This window comes from Corvus cornix, chromosome 1 (genome assembly GCF_000738735.6).
Source record: "Corvus cornix cornix isolate S_Up_H32 chromosome 1, ASM73873v5, whole genome shotgun sequence".
Classification (NCBI taxonomy): domain Eukaryota; kingdom Metazoa; phylum Chordata; class Aves; order Passeriformes; family Corvidae; genus Corvus; species Corvus cornix.
In genome coordinates, this window is record NC_046332.1 from 80,192,287 (window position 1) to 80,213,402 (window position 21,116).

The window sequence follows — 21,116 nt, forward strand, 5'->3', positions numbered from 1 at the left end:
GCTCCCCCGCGCAGGCCGCTGCCTGTTCCCGCCCCTGGGGGCGGGGCCACGCCCGGCTCTGCCCAATCAGCGGCGCAGCAGCCGGGCCTCGGGGCGGGATTGGCGCGGGGGGCTGTCACTCACGTGACGTCACGGCGGGATGAGCGGGCCGGCCGAGGTATGGCTGCGGCTGGTTCCAGTGGCCTGTGCCAGCGGGCGCTCCTGGGTCCTGTGCCTGGCGTCTGTGGGGATGTGTGTGCTCCTGCAGCCCACCCTTCCCCTCTGAGGAGGCTCTGGAGCTGGGCAGGGCGGGCGGGCTGGGTGCGCTGCCGCCTCTGCCTTCCCAGGAGCGGTGCATCCATGGCTGGTGGGCAGCTGCAGCTGTGCCCGTCTCCGTGTGCAGGCGTCCGGCCGTCCCGCGTGTCCTGTGCCATCCCCCTGTCCGGCATCTGCCATCCCCTCCCGCGGCTGTGGGAGCGGCAGCTCGGCAAGGCCGCTGAGCACCTGCCTCGGCCTGGGCAGCTCCTCTCGGAGCGCTGCAAGGACCGCGTCGGGAGACAGCAGTGGGTGAAGTGTGCTCCATCCCAGCCCCGGGGTGTCCTTTTTGCTCTCAGAAGCCACCACAGGGGCACGTGTGCTGCCCAGTCGCCGTTCATTCCGCAGAACATCAGCAGGTCTTGTGTCTGGATCAGCTCCTCCAGCTGTCTGCTGGTGGAGGCCCTCTGTCCCCCTGGAGCTGGCTTTGTCTGAACCGGTGCTGTCTCCTGGCCCTGGGGGAGGTTCAGTCCTTGCCTCTGTGCAGGCTGCTGCTTCGCTCAGTGGCTAACACACTGTAATTCCAAATTTTTGCTAGGCTGTGTCTTAATGTCATGTAGTCTTGTGGTCTAGGCAGCTAGTTAGGTCTGGAAAAGCTACACGTAGAAATATAGAGATGGTCAGAATAATTTCAGTTTATTCTTTGAAGCTAGGTATGGTTCATTTTCTAATGCAGAACATAAGGTGTGGAATCATAAAGTGACTTGTGCATTATTGCATGGAAAATCTTTGAACCAGAGGTGCAGTTACTCGTTTAGTACTCTTAAACAGGAGAAATAATAACAGGCTTGCAATTTTGGTTCATTTCTTAATTGTCTGCTTTTTCTTTTTTTTTTTTTTAAGTAATATTGGGTTTTGTTTCATTTCTAGGTTAAAGTGAAAATACCTTTTGGAAACAAATACCTTGATGCTATCTTTTCTGTCCCAGAGAAGAAACCAACATACGGAGTGATTCTTACTCATGGAGCTGGAGGAGACATGAACTTCCCTCAGTTAGTGTCCTTGGCAGACTGTCTTGCATCCCATGGAGTTCTGTGCCTGCGGTTTACTTGTAAAGGCCTTAATGTTGCTTACAGGACTAAGGCTTTCAAAACAGTTGTGGTAAGGAGTGACCAAATTCTTAGAGCAAATCTTAGATCAATGGGTGTTGTCTTCCGGGTTTCTTAAATTACAGCCAGAGATTAGTCAAGCAACAGTGGGGAAAATTAGAACCAATGTTTAGCTAAATGGAGCACTGTGTGTGAACAGAAACACCGGAGCAATTCTTAGATGGGCAACAGCTGGAACAGCTGCCACAAGTGTGCAGGTTTGAGTTCAGGGAGAAAGAAAAGCTTGACAAAAAGCAAGGGTGTTTAATAGGAAAATTTACAGCTTGCAAAAAAATGGAACAATTTAGAATGGAAGCGAGCGTGGTGGTCTGGGAGGGCTTGGTGAGGGAAGGGAGATGAAGAGACAGCTTTGGAAGCAGTTTTGATAGAAAGAAGTTGATCTGAGAATTGTGCTGGATCTTAGAGGGTTGGCAGCTGGGAGAAATAGACTTTTGGAAAAGAGTAGGGGACTGGGTCACAGCAGGATTTGAAGCAAGAGAGATTGGGATTAGCATATGAGAGCCTTAGAACATACGTAACCTTTGATTCCAAAATCAGTTTAAAGTGTTATCTGCATCTGTTTTTCTCTTTCTGTTGCTACCTTATTAAGGCTGTCCTTATGTGCCTAGGTTTTGCTAAAATGAGCAGCCTTTTGTTGTGAGAGCATCAGTTTAAGATTATCTCCCTGATCTGGAGCATGTTGGAAGGAATGGAATTTTTTTACTGATTATCTAGGGATTTTTAGTGGGACATAGGAAGTGCTTTGCATCGAGCATGAGGCATTTTTATAGCAGAACAAAGTCCAGTTCTAAAGGAATTTTGTATGATGTCATTGTGATTATATGTACATTAATTTGAAATCAGACTTTGCTGTCTTTAATGTGGATCTCCATTCTTTTTTAAAGATGCATAATGTTGTTAGGGCGTTTATGTTAACATGCTGCTGTGTAAAGGTAATTTGAAGGCATCTGCTAAGGTAGCATCTGATTAGTTATCTCCTAAAACCTGAAAAAATGTTGCTGAATTTTATCTTTTCTGTTGGGCTTAACTGATCATGTCACAAACTTTTAATTGGAAATACATAACCCCAATGAAGGGCATTTTTGCTAACCCGCCTTGCCTTTTGATGGGCCAAGAGCCTGCATGGGTTCTGCTACTATCACTAAGTTGATACGTAGTAATCACTTATGTTTTGGTAACTTGAGAGGGCATCTGGTATTTCAGACTTGCTGAGAGCTAATGTGAAATTGATTATGTTGTTGCTGCAAAATGTTATGAAACCATTTTTGTGATAAACCCCAAAAGAGCGCCTTGTATGTATCTGTTCTTTGTTTAATCTGCAGTGCTGAAAGAGCGTCCCATTTTGTGTTTAGTAGCTACAAACAGAAGAGATCCCCAGCTTCCCAGCTATCTTAATTCTGACTTGTAATGCTTCTCTTTCTCTTATTTCTTTAGGAATACTTGAAACTTTCTGATGATTATAAACTTTCTGGTGTTTTCCTTGCAGGTATTGTTTTTATTATCAATAATTTTCTCTCTTTTACTGTCTCTAATAATAGCAATCTGTAAGTGTTCCAAGTCTATCCCACTTTGGTGAGAAGTGAATGAGCCCTCCTTATGATCCCATAGATCTTGCTGCAGAGGAGGGAAGAGCAATAGATTGTATTTTACAGGTACTTTGGGAGAAAACTTCCTTGTCACAAATTACAGGACATGAGTTTTCTGATTATCCATGTGTGCTTTTTAACTGCAGGTCTTGAAGAATTCTGGTTACTAGTAAATGGAAAACAGTTTTCCCAAAACAGGTTTTGGTAATTAAAACCTAGTGGCAGATAAAAAAAGTCTGCTGTTATGTGAGAAGGGGAATAGATTAGGAATATCTTAATAGGGGAAATTCTAAATTTTCTCTAAGTGAAACCAGATCTGTGCTGCTATAAGAATCAGCCACTTGTAACACTCAATTACAGTGCACTGTCAGTTCATATGCCTCCTCTTTGAGGAGATACTTTGATACTCCCTTGCTGTCACTGACTGACCTCATGTTACAAGTTCACACTTTTTTTTCTCCCTTTTACTTTTAGGCTGAAGTCCAAGGTGTACATAAACACTTGCTGGATTTGTTTTGTGAGCAAAGTGACATTGAGCACAGAATTTTGTTTTGAATTTGGGCAAATTGAGGTTGCATTAACAAGATAGTATCATGGCTATCTCAAATTTCCAGGCTCTGGAGCACAGGACCAGTCCCTCTCTTCCCTTGCCCCCAGGATGGGCTGTTGTTCCTTTCAGTATTGCAAAGGATCTGTATCCATTTATATTTTCTTTCTTTTCCGCTTCTTTTTTAAACAGGGGTGTAAATGTTATAACTAGACAAATATCTCAGCAGAAAATGTTGAAATTAGAATTAATGTTTTTCATGGAGTAGAACATCCCTAGCATTTCATACCACTGAAATAACTCAGTTGGATTGGTTTTGGGAGTTGTGTACTAAACCAGAATGCAGATGAGGTGACAGCAGATAATACTTTTTTCCTTTATTTCTACATGGGAGAAAGGCCGTTCCATGGGCTCACGAGCTGCTGCCTCTGTGGTACGTCAGCTGAGCCAGGATGATGATGATGATGGTTTCATTCAAGGTCTCGTGTGTTTATCTTACCCATTGCATCGACCCAAACTGCAGTCCAAGCTCCGGGATGAAGACTTATTACTTACCAGGTGTCCAGTGCTGTTTGTCTCAGGATCAGCAGATGAGATGTGTGAAAAAGTGAGTACCCTTGTACATCCTGCCATGACAGGGCAGTCTGGAGGAGCAGCAATGAGCCTCAGTGATGTCTGTATTTCACCTGATTAACAGCCTTCCCTGAACAGGTGTCTTCTGAAGGAAGCCTTGGGTAGGAAACTTCATCAGACACAAAGAAGCCTGGCAGTGCTTTCTTTTGCTGCTTAAAACTTAATGGATCATGCTTGATCTTCCACTTTAGCATGCTCATCTTTGGGCCACTGAAAACACCACTGATTTAAATGGTTTCAATAGGATTGCACAAATTAAAAATGGGCTATGGAAGGAGTGAGTTATTTACTATTTTGTTTTAACCATTTCAAGTTACAAAACCTGTGCTGTGCCACCAATTTCACACTGGTCACATTGCCATGGCAAATTCTTCTAGCAAAGCAGTTCTACCCACAAGCCAGGCTTCTGTGGTAGAAAGTGATATTTTTGCAGAGATGAAGAGCAGGTGTGCAGAGGTAGGCAGGGAAATTGCTTTTCTGCCTTGTTTTCTTGCAAACAGGTATCTGTTGTTCTTGAACAGGTCAGCTTGAATTTGGGGCTATGTGCAATTGGCATTTTTCATGCTTGGACAGCTTCTAAGGAGTCATAGTGCTTTTGCGAGGAGTTGTTGCTAAAATAAGTCAGGCTAGCAACCAGCAGATCCTTGGAGTGCCCTCTTAATGGGGGAATCTTCCACTTCATGAGCTGGTTCTTAGATCTGTTTGCTGAGAAACTTCAACAGTGTCAAAGCCAGTCCCTAAGGAATTACATTGCTACTTTGCCTCTGTAGACAAATCTTTCTTCAGTTCTATGTTTTTATTGCCAGCACTACCCTCTGACGGTAAAAATGGACTCCTTTGTCAGTATGGGGAGGGTGCCTGCACAGGGTTGTGACCTGTGCAGGTTTTGAAGTTCTAATTTTCTGCTATTCTCTGTTTGAGTGAGGGTGAAGCATTGAGCAGATCCCAGTATTTATATCCTGGATAGATAATATATCCCATTTTCCTATCAAGTGTTTTTCATGTGCACACAGATCCATTTGGATTTTAGCAGCTGCCTATTATGCATTGCACAGGCAAAGCAAGAGACATCTAGGAGTTTCAGAGTTTGTAGCAGCTGATTCTCTAATATCTGCATTCTTATTTTCTCCACAGAAATTGCTAGAAGGTGTGGTGAGCAAAATGAAAGCCCCTAAAAAAATCCATTGGATTGATAAAGCAAACCATGGGATGGCAGTCAAAGGACGAACAACAGAAGATGTCATGGAAGAAATAAATGCACGAGTTTTTTCTTGGCTTAGAGAGAATGTTCAACTGGAGCACAAATAATTTGCAGTGTTCAAGCAGTATCTTCATTTAGTTTTTCCTAAATGTGGCCAATAAGGGGTTTGTTATTTTTGAGAGGCATATATTTTTTTAAACTGATCTTTTCAGAGGTCTAAGTGCAAGTGCAAATAAAGTTTTGTATGAATGAAAAAAAATATGCAAAACAATAAAGAACTTCTTGAAATAACAAAATATATCATGGGAGCATTGTTCTCTGTGTTTCTATGCAAATAACCATATACAACACTTGGGGAGGCAGAGGATTAAGTAATGCTTTTGACTAATATTTGAAGTAATATACTGGAAAAAATCTAATTGGACAATGTATCTTTAGGGGTCTTCAATTCCCAAGTCTATTACTGATGCTGCACTCGCTTGCAATTAAAACCTACTGATTTGTAGGGTTCTGCCAGCACCTCCCCTGAGACTGGTGAGCCTACTCTGCCTTGGTGCTGTATGCTGGCACTCCCAGGTGCTTCAAAACCAGTGAGGCAGGGAGAGGAATCTCTGGTCGTTTACAGTGTCTGCCACCTTAGGGAGCCAGATTCTGCCTGTGTGGGAAGGAGGAGGAAGAGGTAATGCAGGCAGAGCTGGGCATGTGGAGCAAAGAATATGGTTTTGTTTACAGTTTTGAGAAGTCCCCTTCAGCAATGTCCTTTGTGTAAAGGAGGCCCTCTGATATATAAAAACTCATAGAAGACAAATTGTGTTTAGTGATGGAGGAACTCCTGGAGCAGGAAGCAGTTTGCATCCATTGTGACATACCACACAAGGCTTCTATCCCGAGGGCTCTGAAGAGGCAGGCCAGGGTCTGCACCTCATCACCCATTAGCAGGAGGAACTCAGGTCCCTGTCCGAGCTCTGACACTGGAGAGTGGATGAAACACTTTGTATGTACTGGCAGCTGCAGCCTTTCTCATTATGGGCTGTGAGTAACCTGTTGGTATAACCAGGCTTACAGCAATATTGGAATTGTGGTTTTCCTTCAGGTTAACAAGACTTATTACGAACCCCACAGCCCTGGCTTTGAGATTGTGTCTGAAGGAACAAAGTTTGGTCTGAAAAAGATGCCTTTGGATGGATGGATGGATGGATAGATAGATGAGTAGGGGGGAAGATGTACAATTCTTGTCTGCCCTTTTCTGCTAGTGAAAAGACTGACTATAAACAAGCATGAGTAAAAAGTATCTGCATTTCTAAGGTAACTCAGGACAGGAACACATGACTGTTACAAACATGTTTTTTATTTAAAAAAGAAATTATAAAAATGTGTGTGAACATGCCACCCCACTGCATGATAAAAAGGAAATCGGGGGGGCTTTGTTTTCTTCCATATGTAGATCATGAAATGGTAAACTTTAAAATACCCACTGACATTATCCATGGGCATACTAATCCAGATTCTTCTTCTTTCTTTAAGAAGACAGTCTGAATGTATGTAAATTTTGAAAAAAATTATTTACTTCTGTCAGAGTTCATCTTTGGCCTGCAAGAAAGAAGAAAGAAAATCAAGAAAGAAAGTCAAGAAAGAAGAAACATGGTTCAGTTAACTGGAAGCTTAATTTTTCACTGTCTAGTCCTGCAAATGCATCAAGAAGTGTTTCTAAGTTCGATAGGTGTTAATGGCCTGGCCTGATAACTGATACCGTGGGGCACTGAGCAGCCATGCTCCAGCGGGGCTGAACAGGAACAGAAGACACCCAGCACTTACACTTAACTCTGCATGTACTGTACCTTTTTTCGGTGGCAAGTGCATGGGAAAAGGTCATCATCAGGCTGCTGCACCTTCTCCATCCCATCTCTGATTTTTGGTTCACTCACTTGCAAGCTGGCATATTCCTAGTTTTAAAAAAAGGAAGGTATCATTAATTCATAAATTTTTTAGATTGTACATCTGGTTGCCAATACTGCAGCAACTCAGCTGAGCCATTCTGTAACAACTTTGGGGCTACACAATGTGTTCCTGCAGACTCTGTCACAGACAGGGTGAGCGGACACTCAGCTGCAGATGGGAGCCCCTTCGGGTGCCTCCCTGGAGTTTGGTATCTCGGTGCTAATGCACAGATATTTTCAGCTGTGGTTCACAGGGTGTCCGTCTGATGTGGAATTCTTTGATCATTGTGGGCAACGTATGCTGGCAGATTAGATCAAGATTTATGGGATCTGACTGCCTCTCAAAGAGCCAGCGTAGTCTTAAGGGGTTTCACAGGATACAATTGAATACAATGTTTGTAAACCAAAGGAAGATTTTAATGGCTGCTGCTTGCTTCGTGGCTTCAAGTTCAAGACTGGCCAACTTCCAGCAGCTCTGTTGCCCTGAATTCTCGCTGTGTGATTTCTATTTTTGTGCCAGTAGCCGTTAAAAATATACTGACCTGGAAAAGTTTGAAATAGTAACAAAAAATGTGGTCTCCCATGAGATTGTTTCTTGCAAATTCTTGTCCAGATTTTGCAATATTTTTTGCCTGTTGAAGAAAATGAAAGTGTGGTTTATTGCTTTTATTGCCCAGAGCTAGTATTTATTTCAGGGTGCTACTGTTGACTGGGGAGTTACATATGATGTTGACAGTTTAGAATAACTCAAATAAAGCACTCTTTTTAAATGTTAAGGCATTGTTATGAAAATACTCTTTTTTTTCCTGAAGTTCAATTTGATTTCAAATTAAGGACATTATTATGCATTTTTAAGTGTTTTCCCTGTTTGTAGAGTTGATGAAAATAATTTTCAAGTCCTTCTAATATTTTTTTGCTTTGTTTTAAAGAAATGCCATTTTTTCCTCTTCTAGAAACATCAGTGAGTACTTCTAAAGGCGTATTTTACCTCTTCATCATGTTCTTTTGCCCACTGTAATTTTTCTAGCAGATCACTCAGGTCACTTTTAAATGGGATGTAATGTTTCCACGGCTGCAGCTCGTTATAAAAGTGCTCATAGTAGATGGAGTCTTGCTTTAGCACCACACTGTTTCCTGCTAGTAGATAAGGCAATCTGTATGCTGCCACTGTGCCATCAATATTAATTTGGTATTTATACTGGAAAGAAAAGGACCAGAAGTTATTAAAAACCACAAGATGCCAGTGGCTGGGTTAGGTTATATTCTGAGGGCACTGGTGTTACTGACTTGCCGATATTGAGACATGTAGGACTGGCTAGGCAAGCATCAATGTCTAAGAAGCTTTTATTATCTAGTTTGGAATTCGTCACAGTGCAGGGTACACAGAGCTTCATCAATTAAGTTCTCCGGGAATTCTTAGGCGCTCATCCTCGGATGTGAGGGTAGATGTGCCACTTCATCCACTGATTTTCCCACTATGTTAGTTATGTTAGTAGTCCTGATCGCTGAATCAGGAAAAAGAAATAAAAAGGAACTTGAAGTTACATAGATTACACAAGGTTCTACAGAACCTTTAGATGTAAGTCAGACATTATTATCCTGAGTGTAAGAGCTACATAGCAGTTAATCCCACTGGAGGTATGTCTAGTCATGCTTGTTACTTGTGGTGTCCTGAAAAACTAAAAATCACTTTATTATCAATAATACAAACTAAGTTATTTGATAATGGGAAACAGTGAGAACTGAGTTCTATGAAAAATGATTAGCGGCTTACCTTAAAAAAATCAAAAAATGAAATGTGCTTAACAATAGGGCCATAGAGGCTTTCATCATGTTTAAAGAAAAAAAAGTTTGTGAAAGCAGCGTCTATGATCTCTGGATGTCTCCTGCTGAGTTTTACAAGCTCGAGCCTCTCTTTGCGGCTGTCACGTCCTCTCCAGAAGGCTGTGCTATTCTTGTCTTCCCACAATGGGCCAGTGTTTGCCTGGACTGACATCATATCCAGACTGACTCTGCAGGAGAAAGAAGTGATTTCATAGTGTAGCCTACTGGAAACTAATTTTTAAAGTGCAATTACTTAAACGAGTTCACAGTACCCATAGACAGAGAGCAAAGATGAAGGTAAGTCATGAGCACACCACGCTGTGTTACTGTATGAGTCATTTGCAGCAATAGAAACAGATAATGAATGTTAAGTTCACAGGCATGTGGCATGACAGCATCAGTTCAACAACATGGCATGTAGAAAGAGTACCTGTCAGCTGTCATGGAACAAAGTAAGTAAAAGTGGATATGGTTGCCAGACAGATGAAGGTGATGCAGGATAATGTATCTTGCTTAATAAAACATACTGCACGTCCTTTAAAATGTTGAGAATTTAAAACACATAAACTGGGAGGGCAAGGGATAGCAAACTTAGAAAAAGTCTTGATAAAAATAAATGGAACCTGAACTAAATGCAGTGAAATGATAAACAAGTTCAAGATGGATTACAAAGATCCCCCTTAGAAGCCATCTTCGTAGTGTTTCAAGACAGAACAGAGCAGTTGCCAAGGCTAGTTATGGTCAGTAATCAAGGTGGGAGATGGTAGCTCCTAGTACAAGAATTCTAGCTAGTTGGGATATGAAAGGTGCACAAAAACAGGATTCTAGCAAAATCAGGAATGAAAGACACCTGGCCAGTTGTCAACAAGTTCATGGGGGGAGAAACAAAGCAAACAAATCAAATGCTTAGCCTTGAAACACTCTTAAGTGCTATTTTCAGTGACTTGACCATGTTTGGATAAATTCAGATTTTTGAAATGAAACAGTGAAGTATAATGTCAATATATTGATTACACAGTTACTGCCTACCTAGGGTGCCAGTGTCTCAATGAGTAAATGAAAACAGTTAATATACTGTTAAGTCATGGATCTCTATGGAAGATCATTTACTGTGAATTTTGTCAGGAGTTTAAGCCATTTCTTACCGTCCCATAGTCTCCAAAACTGAGTCTGTTAAGTCATATGTTGGCATGACAATGTCTTTTGACTCACTGGACCCACACCATGAGAAAATCGGGTGCAAGTTCTGTGGGGGCTTCCTTTTCTCCAGAGGCCAGTCCCCCAAATTTACAAAAAATTCTACATCTGGCATTTTCACCTAAACAGAAACAAAGTAGGTACAAATGCAGTTTAACACAGAACAGTATTCTGCTGGCATTTCACATTTTTTAAACAATCTAAGAGGAAAAAATAGCCAGGTGTCTAATATACTTAATGTACCTGTAATAAATCACTGAAGTTTAGAAACCTGTTAGAAGTACTGAGACCATAGAGTAAAGCCTACAAAATAGTATTTTTTAAAGAAGATTTGTACAAAGTCACATAAGGCATAGGAGCACCCTTTTTAGAAGATGGTTTCCTGTTATACTTTTCATGACTAACCACACAATCATTTTATCAGGCTAGCACTGGGACCTTGTCAGCAACTGTATAGCCCCAAGGTAAGTTGGATCACCTTGTTACTATATGAAAATTGCTGCTGGGTGGTAAATCAGTTTTCCGTCACATCAGTGATCTGATTCACCCTGTGTCTGTAGGATGCCTAAATCCAACAGAAGAGAAGAAACAGAAATAAACAGCCATGATGGGAAGACCACATCTAGTCAGCACTCTGGTTAATTATTAAGCATAACATCATCACTTATTTAAAATATTTGGTAGTGTAGAACCATACCTGAAATCACTGTCGCAGCCAAAAAGCAAGCAAAGTACTGTCGATGGCCAGGAAGCAGGACAGAGGGCATAATTTTGCTGCTACATGAAACTGTAATGCCTATATTAAGGCATTAATACCCCTATATTAAGCACTGTGTGTGGTTTGAGTATGTTCAGGTGAAGTAAAAAAAGGTATAAAGAAAGGCAGCTTTGTAGTTTTCCAAAGAAAGGACCAGCTGCCTAGTGAGGAGACACTGAAAATGGTGAGACAGTTCCGTTAGGAGAGCAAAAGAAAAAACATGACATATGGCTGAGTTTTACAGAACCCTGAAGGCACATAAAAGGTCAGTGCAGATCTAATGTCATATCTCAGCTCACTCTCTTCATTTCATTTTTAAAAATATACATCTCCAATACATACCCCTCAGCTACCTCTTTCAAAGCAAAAGAAATTAATAATTTGCCAAATATCAAACATTCTTCTAAATAGTGGAAGATACTACCTTCTTTTCAAAGTGTTTGCCACACAGTCTAAGACTCAGCACTAAGCTTCATTACTACAGTGCCATCTAATGGTTGTAATGGGCATAAACCCCTACAAATTGTATTTTCTACACATCCTCAGCGGCAGAATCACTCAGCAGCTTATATCTTCTTCTCCAACCAACTATCTACTGTCACTCATTGACACTGTCCTAAGAGAAATTCTTGAGGTATTTAACGGGACTGAGACAAACTGTGTTTTCTAGATCTGTAAACAGTTTCTGGTTTTGGAGTTAGCAATCCTTCTTCGACATTTAGTCTGAAGTCCTTAGATGTAATTTAACTCCATTATTTCTTGTCCAACACTACTGACACCAAAAACAGTTTACTTCCATCTTCCAGAGAACAATCTTTTAGAAAATTTCAGGCTACGTTCATGTCTTCCCTTAGACATCATGTCCTCCCTTAGACAATGTCAGATGAAACAAACCCCAGTTAATGTTCATTTGTACATTTAGTCACTTGTCCCATTTTCCTGTGCCATATTAGTTCAGCAACGTTAGCAATTGAGCAATCCTTAAAGCGTGACACTCAAAGGCAAACATAGTAGCATAACTGATCCATTACTAATCCTGAGGATAGTGGAAAGGTTACTTGACATTTCTTTCACGTGTTATGTTAACTTGCGTTTAGCTTTTTGCAGCAGAGTGCCACTGCTGAGTCACATTACACCAGCGACACTGTAACCTTCACACTTTTCTGCAGAAAATAACCTCTCACTCCCTGTTTTAAACAGCTGCCATAACTATAACACTTCTCCAGCATTTGTGTATTATCCTGCCTTTGTCACTTAATTTTTATCTATTTTTCCATAAATTTCTCTTGTTAAGAAAATTTAAAATTATGATTCTGTAACATGAGGTGCTTGAAGGTTCTTTCATTTTTGTTATCTGAAAATTCAATAAGCGTATTCTCTAGTCCATCATTCAGTCAAAATATAACTAGTTATTAAATGGTGACTGAACCTACAATAAATCTCTGAAGAATATTTTTGTGACACCTTTCATGTCTCTGGAAGCATTGGCAACTATTATTTAAGTAAGTCTTTCCAAGCAGATTACATTAGTTTCTTCTGTGCAGAGTTTTTTACCTTGTTTGTGAAAAGCTTTTGAGACTTAGCCCCAAAAGCCTAAAATAAAGATACTTGACATCATAATAGAAATGTATTACCTTGTTATAGAAAGGAATTTTACTACTGTGACATATTTTATGATAAATCCATGTTGTTTCATACCAATTACCTTATCTTTCAGCTACTTATAAATAATGTGTTTGTTTTTACTAATTTTTTAAGAAAGCTTTTTAGGTGAAGAACTCCATACTTCAGTAGTTCCTCTCCTTTCTCCTCTTTTTAAAAGAAAAGGCACTTTTTCTTTTTACAGTCAAAATAGATATTAACTTGGCTATCTTCTTATTTCTCTTACTATTCTTTTTATGTAAAAATGACATATTTGTGTGTGCTGAAACTTCAGCCCAGCTATATTCTGTCACTGTGTACATAATGTCAGGGTTTTTTCAGCGTTTTCCTAGGAAAGAGTCTGTGTGCTGCTTTTTTCTTGTACATCAAATAAGTTTCCCACCACACCACCTGCTGGGGTTTTGTTACTCCTTCTCAGTGGAATTTAATGGAGAACAACATACATTCCCTACTTTTTTTAAGCCATCCTGTAAAATGTACTTGCAGAGACAGAATTTTCTATTAGATGTTACAGGATGATTTATTTCGTCTACAGAAAAAAAGAAAACAAACAAACCAACACACCCTGTCCTGGCTTATCAAAATCACCTATAAAAGCCTGCTATTCAATTAACTTTCGTGATACTCCAATCAGATGGCATTCTAGAACATGACAGCTTCAAACAAGGAAAATCCATGATCTTTCCATAATTAATCAACGAGGAAGAGTTTTTTAACAGAAACAGCAACAAATACACTGAAGTGTATTTAAGCCCAGGCTTCTATAAATTTGGACATGCAGAATAAGTGGCTGTACAGATGTACTCACTTTTCTTGTCAAAGAAAGCAGTATGGCATCCATGAAAATTCTGAAGCCAACATGTTCCCCATATGTCTTTATATAAACCTGAAAATAAACAAAGGTTTTACTGGGTGATTTTATTCCAGAGAACGGCTGGCACAGTTCAGAGCTCTTTTAATCGCTTAGTAACTCATCAGACAGATTGTATGGCTGTACAGATTTGTGAATCAGCTGGGAAGCAACAGAAATCACAGAAAAGTGATAAATAAAATAAAATAATAAAAATAAAAAATTACAAGCTTTGCTTGCTTTTGCAGATGTTTGAGGTCTGTTTCATGGAAACAGAAACTGTTGCTTATTTCTGTGGTGTTCCATTCTTCTAATTTCTGTATAAAACTCCACTGAAGTAAGTACAGCTTTGTAATGAAGAACTGTAGCTCTGATCCTCAGTGCAGCTAAAAGTGATATTTCTTTACCTCAGAATTATGCACGATGTAATTTATTGATGCACTTCAAATTAGATGATCGTGACACCTCACAGCAGTACTGCTCAGAGAACAGGAAACTGAATTAGCATTTAGGAGTCTTGGGTGTGTGCCCAGTACTTCTATTGATTGGCTGGAAAGTAATTTGCTTTCACTGTGTTTCAGCTGTTACATGGACAAAAAAGCACTTACAAAGCAGGACAGATACTGCTGAGCTCATACACAAACTGCAAAGTAGTCAAGGACAGAGAAGCAAGCAAAGTCTTGTTCTTAAAGAACAGACTACAAGAAGCATTCACAACTGGGAACAGACGAACTGCCCAGTTAACATGGCTTCCCACCAAATTCCCATATGGACTTCAGATCAACCCATTCCATACCTCATTGTCTTTGATGGTGTAGTGACACAAACTCTGTCTTTGTCCAAACCTCTGCGGAATTTCTTTTGCAATCTTATCTGGGTCAACAGTGGGAAAATTTGCTAGGTCCCTCTGAATCTGTGGAATGGTTTGAGGGCAGTTCATCTCTTCCAGCCATGCACTGCTCTCCTCCTGAGGGCAGTCACAGTTTTCATGGTAAATAGGTCCTATTGGGAACACAATTATTATTTAATAAGTCATAATATTGAGCTGTTGAGATCACAGAAGAGGGTCAGACACTGAACATTCATTGCTTAGGGCCAAAACTTCAGCAACTCTAAATGGACATGTCTGAAAATTTTTTTAACTCCAATGAAGTCATGTCAGCCTACATCAGCTTCTGTGTGAGACCCCACATGTATTTATTAGGCAACAGCTTCACAGCATTTGCTTCCTTTTATTATTTTGAATACTATGCGTAGGACACATACAATAAATCCGTAATTCCGATGGGATTTGATAGTCCAGAGAAGCACCGAGGTCCCAAAGAATCCTATGCTTGTAGTAGAAGACATTCTGGGACACACTTTGTGAGCCATAGTAGGAAACCTGTGTGTAGTGGTGCCTCTTACCTTCTAAAATATATGGAGACTTTGCAACATGCTTATCTCCAGTTTTGACTTCTATCCTCAGGCTTTTGTAGCTTGCATACATCCTGTATCTCACGAGGAAGGAACCATCTTTCCTGTCCAATACTTGCACACCAACACGAGTGAACTGTTCTTCGGGAGCAGTGATCTTCACCTGGAATGCATTTTCACCTGGTGATGAAGTGAACCTACCCAGAGAATAAGTGGGAGCTTAATAAACAAAGGAAACATATAGAAGATTTCTTAGTCTGGTCCATTCCTTTGCAAGCCAACAGATTTCCAGTGACTTCTCTGAACCACATTAGGCCCCTACAAGCACATGCTAATGTTCACAATCAAGGTGTGATTTTTCCAAAGAGAATTTTGGTAGGCTACCTAAAATGTCTCACGCCATTAGAAGCATTAGATATCAAGAAGGTTCCAGTCAGCCACGAGCGCAGCTCCAAAAATCACTTGGCACCCTACACTTGGTGCCCTACTGGAAATACAGTCTTTGACTATATGGGAACAAAGCACCTTTAAAAGCCAGCAGAGCTTTTGATTGGTAGTGGCTCAAGTGTAAAATGATGGGAAGGTAGAGAGCATGCAGATAAATGGATCTTGGTGGATATATCTTTGCGTCCTTTCCTGTAGGGACAGAACAAGGGCAATGGTTTTAAAGTGAAAAAGGGTAGATTTGGTTAGATATAAGTAAGAAATCATTTACAATGAAGGTGGTGAGACACAGAAACAGGTTGCCCAGAGAACTTGTGGATGCCCCATCAGTAGAACTGTTCAGGGTCAAGCTGGACAAAGCTTTGAGCAACCTGGACTACTGGAAGTTGTCCCTGCCCATGGCAAGGGGGTTGGAACGAGATGATCTTTAAAAGTTTCTTCCAACCCAAACCATTCTACAATTCTATTAAAAAAAAATACTAGAGCAAATTTCATTTTAGCAGGTTAGTAAGTCTATTATTTTACATTCAGAAGCAAAATGTTTTCAGATTACCTTATTTTCCAGGTATTATTTAAGGAAATACAGAACAAAGTTAAACTTAATCATTATGGTAGCTTATATGGGGAAAAAAAGCAGGGAAAAACATTATAGAGGGATCAGATAATTCAATGTGCAAATGAGATATTTTGGTAAAATTCACCATACACCAAACATAGAAAAACCTCCGTAAAAGCAAATAAAATAATCTGAATAGTCATGAATTTATCACATATCATTGAGGTATTAACAAAGTTGGTGCGGTCAAAATGCTGTCAACTTCCTTCCACCTTTCTTCCACCTTTCTTCCATCTCTTTAAATATAGTCCCAAGTATTTAAGGAGACCCTGGGATAGAGAAAGGTGGTGGGAGTAGCCGAACTAGGGGGTTACAGCCCAAGATCCTGGTCACCTTTCCTAAAACTTACTCGAGTCCAGACATACTCGAGACCTGCCAGTTCAATTAAATGCAAGAAATATTTACTACCCGAGTTAAGCTGAACTGGCAGCTTCCGTACTCACACAAGCCATGGCACACTTAATCCGGATGACCTTGATGGAGCATTCTGAGCTCCTACCTAGGCTGTATGACCAGTTTTCCTACAGGAATGGAAAGCAACGAGCATCCTCTGAAAATCACAGAATCAGAGTTGTTAGGGTTGGAAAGGACCACTGCAGATCATCTAGTCCAATCCCCCTGCCAAGGCAGGGTCACCTGCAGCAGGTGACACAGGAACGTGTCCAGGAGAGTTTGCAATGTCTCCAGAGAGGGAAACTCCACAGCCTCCCTGGGCAGCCTGTTCCAGTGCTCTGCCACCCTCAGAGGAAAGTTTTTCCTCATGGTGAGGTGAAATTTCTTGTATTTTAGTTTATGGCCATTGCTCCTCGTCCTACTTCATTCCTATGAAGTTTACCTACTGGCCTATGGAGTAATTCCTAAATTATTCTACTGATCTTGCACCTCGGCATGTAGGAGAAATACGACTGTTCCTAACAGTGGAAAGAAGCAGGCTGCCTGAGCCTAACAAATTAAATATATTAGTCACTGCTAAAGTTTTGACAAAGGAGAATAAATAATGAATTTTTCCACTGACTAACACGTATGTTTTGCTGCTGAACATTTTCATCCTCTTATCTCATCCCCTCGCGCCGTTATTTGATACTCCTTGAAAAGATTAATAAGTGATATACAGAAAGAGTCACGTGGAGAGCTTTTAGCCTGCCCTTTCAACAACAAAATCGCAATCCTCTCGGTTTGACCCTGCCCACAATCTCCCCGAAAAGCCGCCGCCGCCCTCACCTCAGCCCTTCGGCGTCCACGGCCTGCACGTAGAAGTACCGTGCGGGGAGCGCGGCCGCGGCGCGCAGCCCGGGCCCCACACGGCGCTGCGCTCGGCGCTCGGCCGCCCGCCCCCGCCCGCGGCCGCCGCCGCGGCTCCCAGGGCGAGGCACAGCGGCCACAGCGCACGCATCGGCAGCGCTGCCCCCGACGGACCGACACCGCCGGCACCGGCCTCCCGCCCTCCCCCGCCGCCGGGCAGTCCCGCCCCCGGCGCGGCTCCATGGGGCGGGGCAGCGGCATCGCGGGGCGGCGCTGCCGAGAGGCGCCGGCCGGTTGGGAGGCGCCGGGTGAACCCCCGGGAATTACCGGGAGCATGGGAAGCATTGAGGACAGCTGCCTCTCCCCGCGGCCATCATTTACGCATCCGGACATCTCTGCGCCGCTGTTTAACCTGTGCCATGAGCTGAAGTTCCTCGCCCCCCCGCCCACCAGCCTCCCTTCACTCCGTTCCCAAACGTCAGGGTGGGAAATGGAGTTTACAATCAGGAAAATGTTTTTTCAAAATTCTCCTCAAAGCAGCTGAAGGTGAAGAGCTTCTTTACGCTGAGGGTGGCAAAGCCCTGGAACGGGCTGCCGATGGAGGCCGTGGAGTCTCTGTCTCTGGAGACATTCCAAACCCACTGTGTTCCCATGCCACCTGCTCCAGGTGACCGGCCTTGGCAGGGGGGTTGGATTAGATGATCTCCCGAGGTCCCTTCCAACGCTAGCAGTTTTGTGACTCTGTGATGTGTGGCTGCCGGTAGTGCAGATCTGGGATTGTCTGAAGCAGAGGTGAAGGGGCACTTCACCTGCTGCCACCAGGGCAATCACCCAGCGCAGGCCTTTGGTGATTCCATGGCCCTTTGTCTGTCAAGTAATCCAGCCTCCAATTGCAGAGAGCTAGTCCCAAACACTAATGCTATTCTTAACTACTTACAGAATCATTTAGGTTGGAAAAGACCTCTAAGAGTATTGGGTCCAACTGTTAACCTAGCACTGCCGACTCCACCATGTCCGTGAGCACCACATCTACACATCTTTTAAATGCTTCCAGGAATGGTGACTCAACCACTTCCCTGGGCAGCCTGTTCCACTGCTTCACAACTCTTTCAGCAGAGAAAGTTTTCCCAATATCCAATCTAAACCCTTCCCTGGTGCAACTTCAGGCCATTTCCTCTCATCACTTACTACTTGAAAAACCAACACCCACCTCACTACAACCTCCTTTCAGGTAGGTTGTACAAACACATACCTCAATGCTTTTCTTTGTCAACATTTAGCTACAGAAACCTCACAAAAATTAAGGCCTCTTCATGGCAGAACTTATATCCCAAAAGATACTTTCAACTTTGCTCCTTATTGCTTCTCTCTTGTTAAAGCAAACAATATAGAAAATTGAAAATCATCAGCAAGGACTCATGAATTTCAAAGGTATTTTGTATTTTACATTTTGAAATACTGTAAATATGCTTAGAGAAAAGCACACAAAAATCACTTGCTTGGAGAAAATTGCAAGCTGAGAAATGACAACTTGGATCAATGAAGAGAGTCTTTTCTAACCAACAACCTCATTACAAAATGCCTTAAATATTACCCAGCTCCAGCTTTTAAATACATAGTTTTTGCCCTGTTATGTTCTCATGGACATGACTTTTCAGGACATTCAGCAGTTAGAAGACTTATATTTTCTAGTCTAAAAATTCACACAGACTCTATTGTATATCCATGACCCGTTAGCTCCTCTCCTTTCCCCATCTTTACTCTCCTGATGTGTTTTACAGGCAGAAATCACACTCCTCAGCTTATACTTTGCTGTATGAGAGAAGCCAGTCTCCTCTAGTGGAAGAGAACTTTAAAGATGTTTTTATTTAAAAAGAAATTTGATAGCTGTAGAATTCACAGATCATCCTTCCTCCCCTCAGCAGGATGGCAATGACATGTTAAAAAAAGCACAGCAGTGATGAAGTAAAGGTGACAGACTTCTACCCTCCTGATGTTCTCTCCTCCAGCTTTTTTCCCCCACATAAGTGCAGCTCAGGGAATCTGTGCAGAGATTTGGCACTACTTGTCAGCACCCAAACAAGTTTTAAGATAAATCATGCAACCTAATTTTAGTCTTGGCTGGCAAAGCCAACATCGCTGCTATCCTAATGGCTATAATTTGGCTCAGACAAAAACGCTTTGGAGGCAGAATTATTTAATTACATCAAAGGCTGTTGGCTGACTAAGGCTCAACAGGCTTCCAGCTGGCAAAGGCATAAGGGATGCTCTCCATTACAAGGGGCAGGTTGCCTCAGGATGAAACCACATAAACTACTGAATGTGATCTAGGTTTTCTCATGTCCAGGGGATTGCAAACATGGCTGTATCCACAATTGCTCGAGCACTTTGGCAATGTAGCTCAGCCTAACCACTGAGAACTATCAAATAACACTAACAATTGAGGAGATATTAGATTCTTTTTTTTTTCCCATTAATTGCAGCACTTCTCACAGAAAGTATTGCTGGGAATAGAGGCTCTGTGGACTGAGGGCACAGTGTCATAATTGCCAGGAGTGAATCCTCTATCTTGAGGACATCATATAACTTTTTGATATTTTACTTAAAATTTGATAACGACTTTGTTATAAAACCAATCATTTAATGAAAAAAATCTGAATATTTAAAAATTAATCAATTTTACATATTTGTGGCAGTATCAGAGCAGCTCCAGTTGTATCTTCAGTGTCACTGTGTTTGTTGACTGCAGTGAAGGATGAGATTAGAAATATTGTCAGCAGTTCCAGACACTGTTACCTGAAATTAAAATTTTGTTCCTTCATACAGTTTTACAGAAGCATTGTTGTTACACGTTCTTACTACTGTCAGGGGAACCAAGAGAACCCTGGTGCAAATAAAACGTCCAGACATCAGTCCCTTGTTCCCCAGGAGAACCCAATGCTCACTGTTATGCTCCTACACTTTCCCCAAGCTCAGCGGGAAGACATAGCCAAGTTAGAAGTGTGATTCCAAAGCTGAGCCAAGAGTGGTGTTGAGCCTGGCCTACCCTATCCCGCTTTAACCTAACAGCAGCTCGGGGCAGCAGGGACTGGTGCCGGGGGCATCCCCTGGGCAGCCCTGTGCCACGCTGAGCCCTTTGGGGCAGGCAGATGCCCACACCCCAAGGGGACACGGTGAGGGCACGGGTGACCCCGAGCTGCCCAGGGAGCAGTTCCAGTGGGCAGCAGTGCTGGAGCTGGGAGCTTTCACTCAGCACCTGTAGTGCTCCGGCTGGTGGTGGCGATGGGCCATTTGTATCAAAATTTCATTAGCCAACAATGCTTTTGCTTTTCCACAGAACCACTGAACGCGTCAGGTTGGAAGGGACCACAGTGGGTCATCTGGTCCAAGCTCCCTGGCCAAGCAGGGTCATCCCAGAGCACACTGCACAGGATTGCATCCAGACGGTTCTTCAGTATCTCCAGTGAGGGAGACTCCACAACCTCTCTGGGCAATCTGTTCCAGTGCTCGGTCACCCACACAGTAAAGAAATTCATCCTCATATTCAGGTCGAACTTCCTGTGCATCAGTCTCTGCCCGTTGCCTCTCGTCCTATTGCCGGGCACCACCGAGCAGAGCCTGGCTCCATCCTCTTGACTCTCTCCCTTCAATACTTACAGATATTGACGAGGCCCCCTCTCAGACACCTCTTTTCGAGGCTGAGCAGGCCCATCTCCCTCAGCCTATCTGTTTCTCACTTCTCCGCGCCCAGTGCCGGCACCTCCCGCCGCCGCCACCCCCGACCTGCTCCTCCCCTCCCTC

At 42.4% G+C, this 21,116-nt stretch overlaps 2 protein-coding genes across 3 annotated transcripts; one reads left to right on the plus strand and one right to left on the minus strand.

Moving 5' to 3' along the window:
• The first annotated feature begins 82 nt into the window (after nt 1-82).
• Nucleotides 83-5,668, plus strand: TEX30 (testis expressed 30). 2 transcript variants are annotated; one of them, XM_010394122.2, is made up of 5 exons: nt 83-157; nt 1,165-1,395; nt 2,838-2,889; nt 3,935-4,143; nt 5,304-5,668. In XM_010394122.2, the coding sequence occupies exons 1-5, from the start codon at nt 140-142 to the stop codon at nt 5,475-5,477; spliced, it is 684 nt and encodes a 227-aa protein (XP_010392424.1). In that variant the 5' UTR covers nt 83-139; the 3' UTR covers nt 5,478-5,668. The 2 variants fall into 2 exon arrangements, with proteins under 2 accessions (XP_010392424.1, XP_019138634.1); XM_019283089.2 differs by lacking the exon at nt 83-157 and adding an exon at nt 502-653.
• A 1,030-nt stretch (nt 5,669-6,698) lies between these two features.
• On the minus strand, nt 6,699-17,481 carry POGLUT2 (protein O-glucosyltransferase 2). The gene is given in 11 exon segments (XM_039563529.1): nt 6,699-6,960; nt 7,209-7,313; nt 7,850-7,939; nt 8,296-8,505; nt 9,082-9,319; nt 10,277-10,449; nt 13,556-13,633; nt 14,394-14,599; nt 15,005-15,210; nt 17,295-17,361; nt 17,364-17,481. Coding segments are annotated over 11 exon segments (1,494 nt in total). The 5' UTR covers nt 17,467-17,481; the 3' UTR covers nt 6,699-6,942.
• Nucleotides 17,482-21,116: the final 3,635 nt, after the last annotated feature.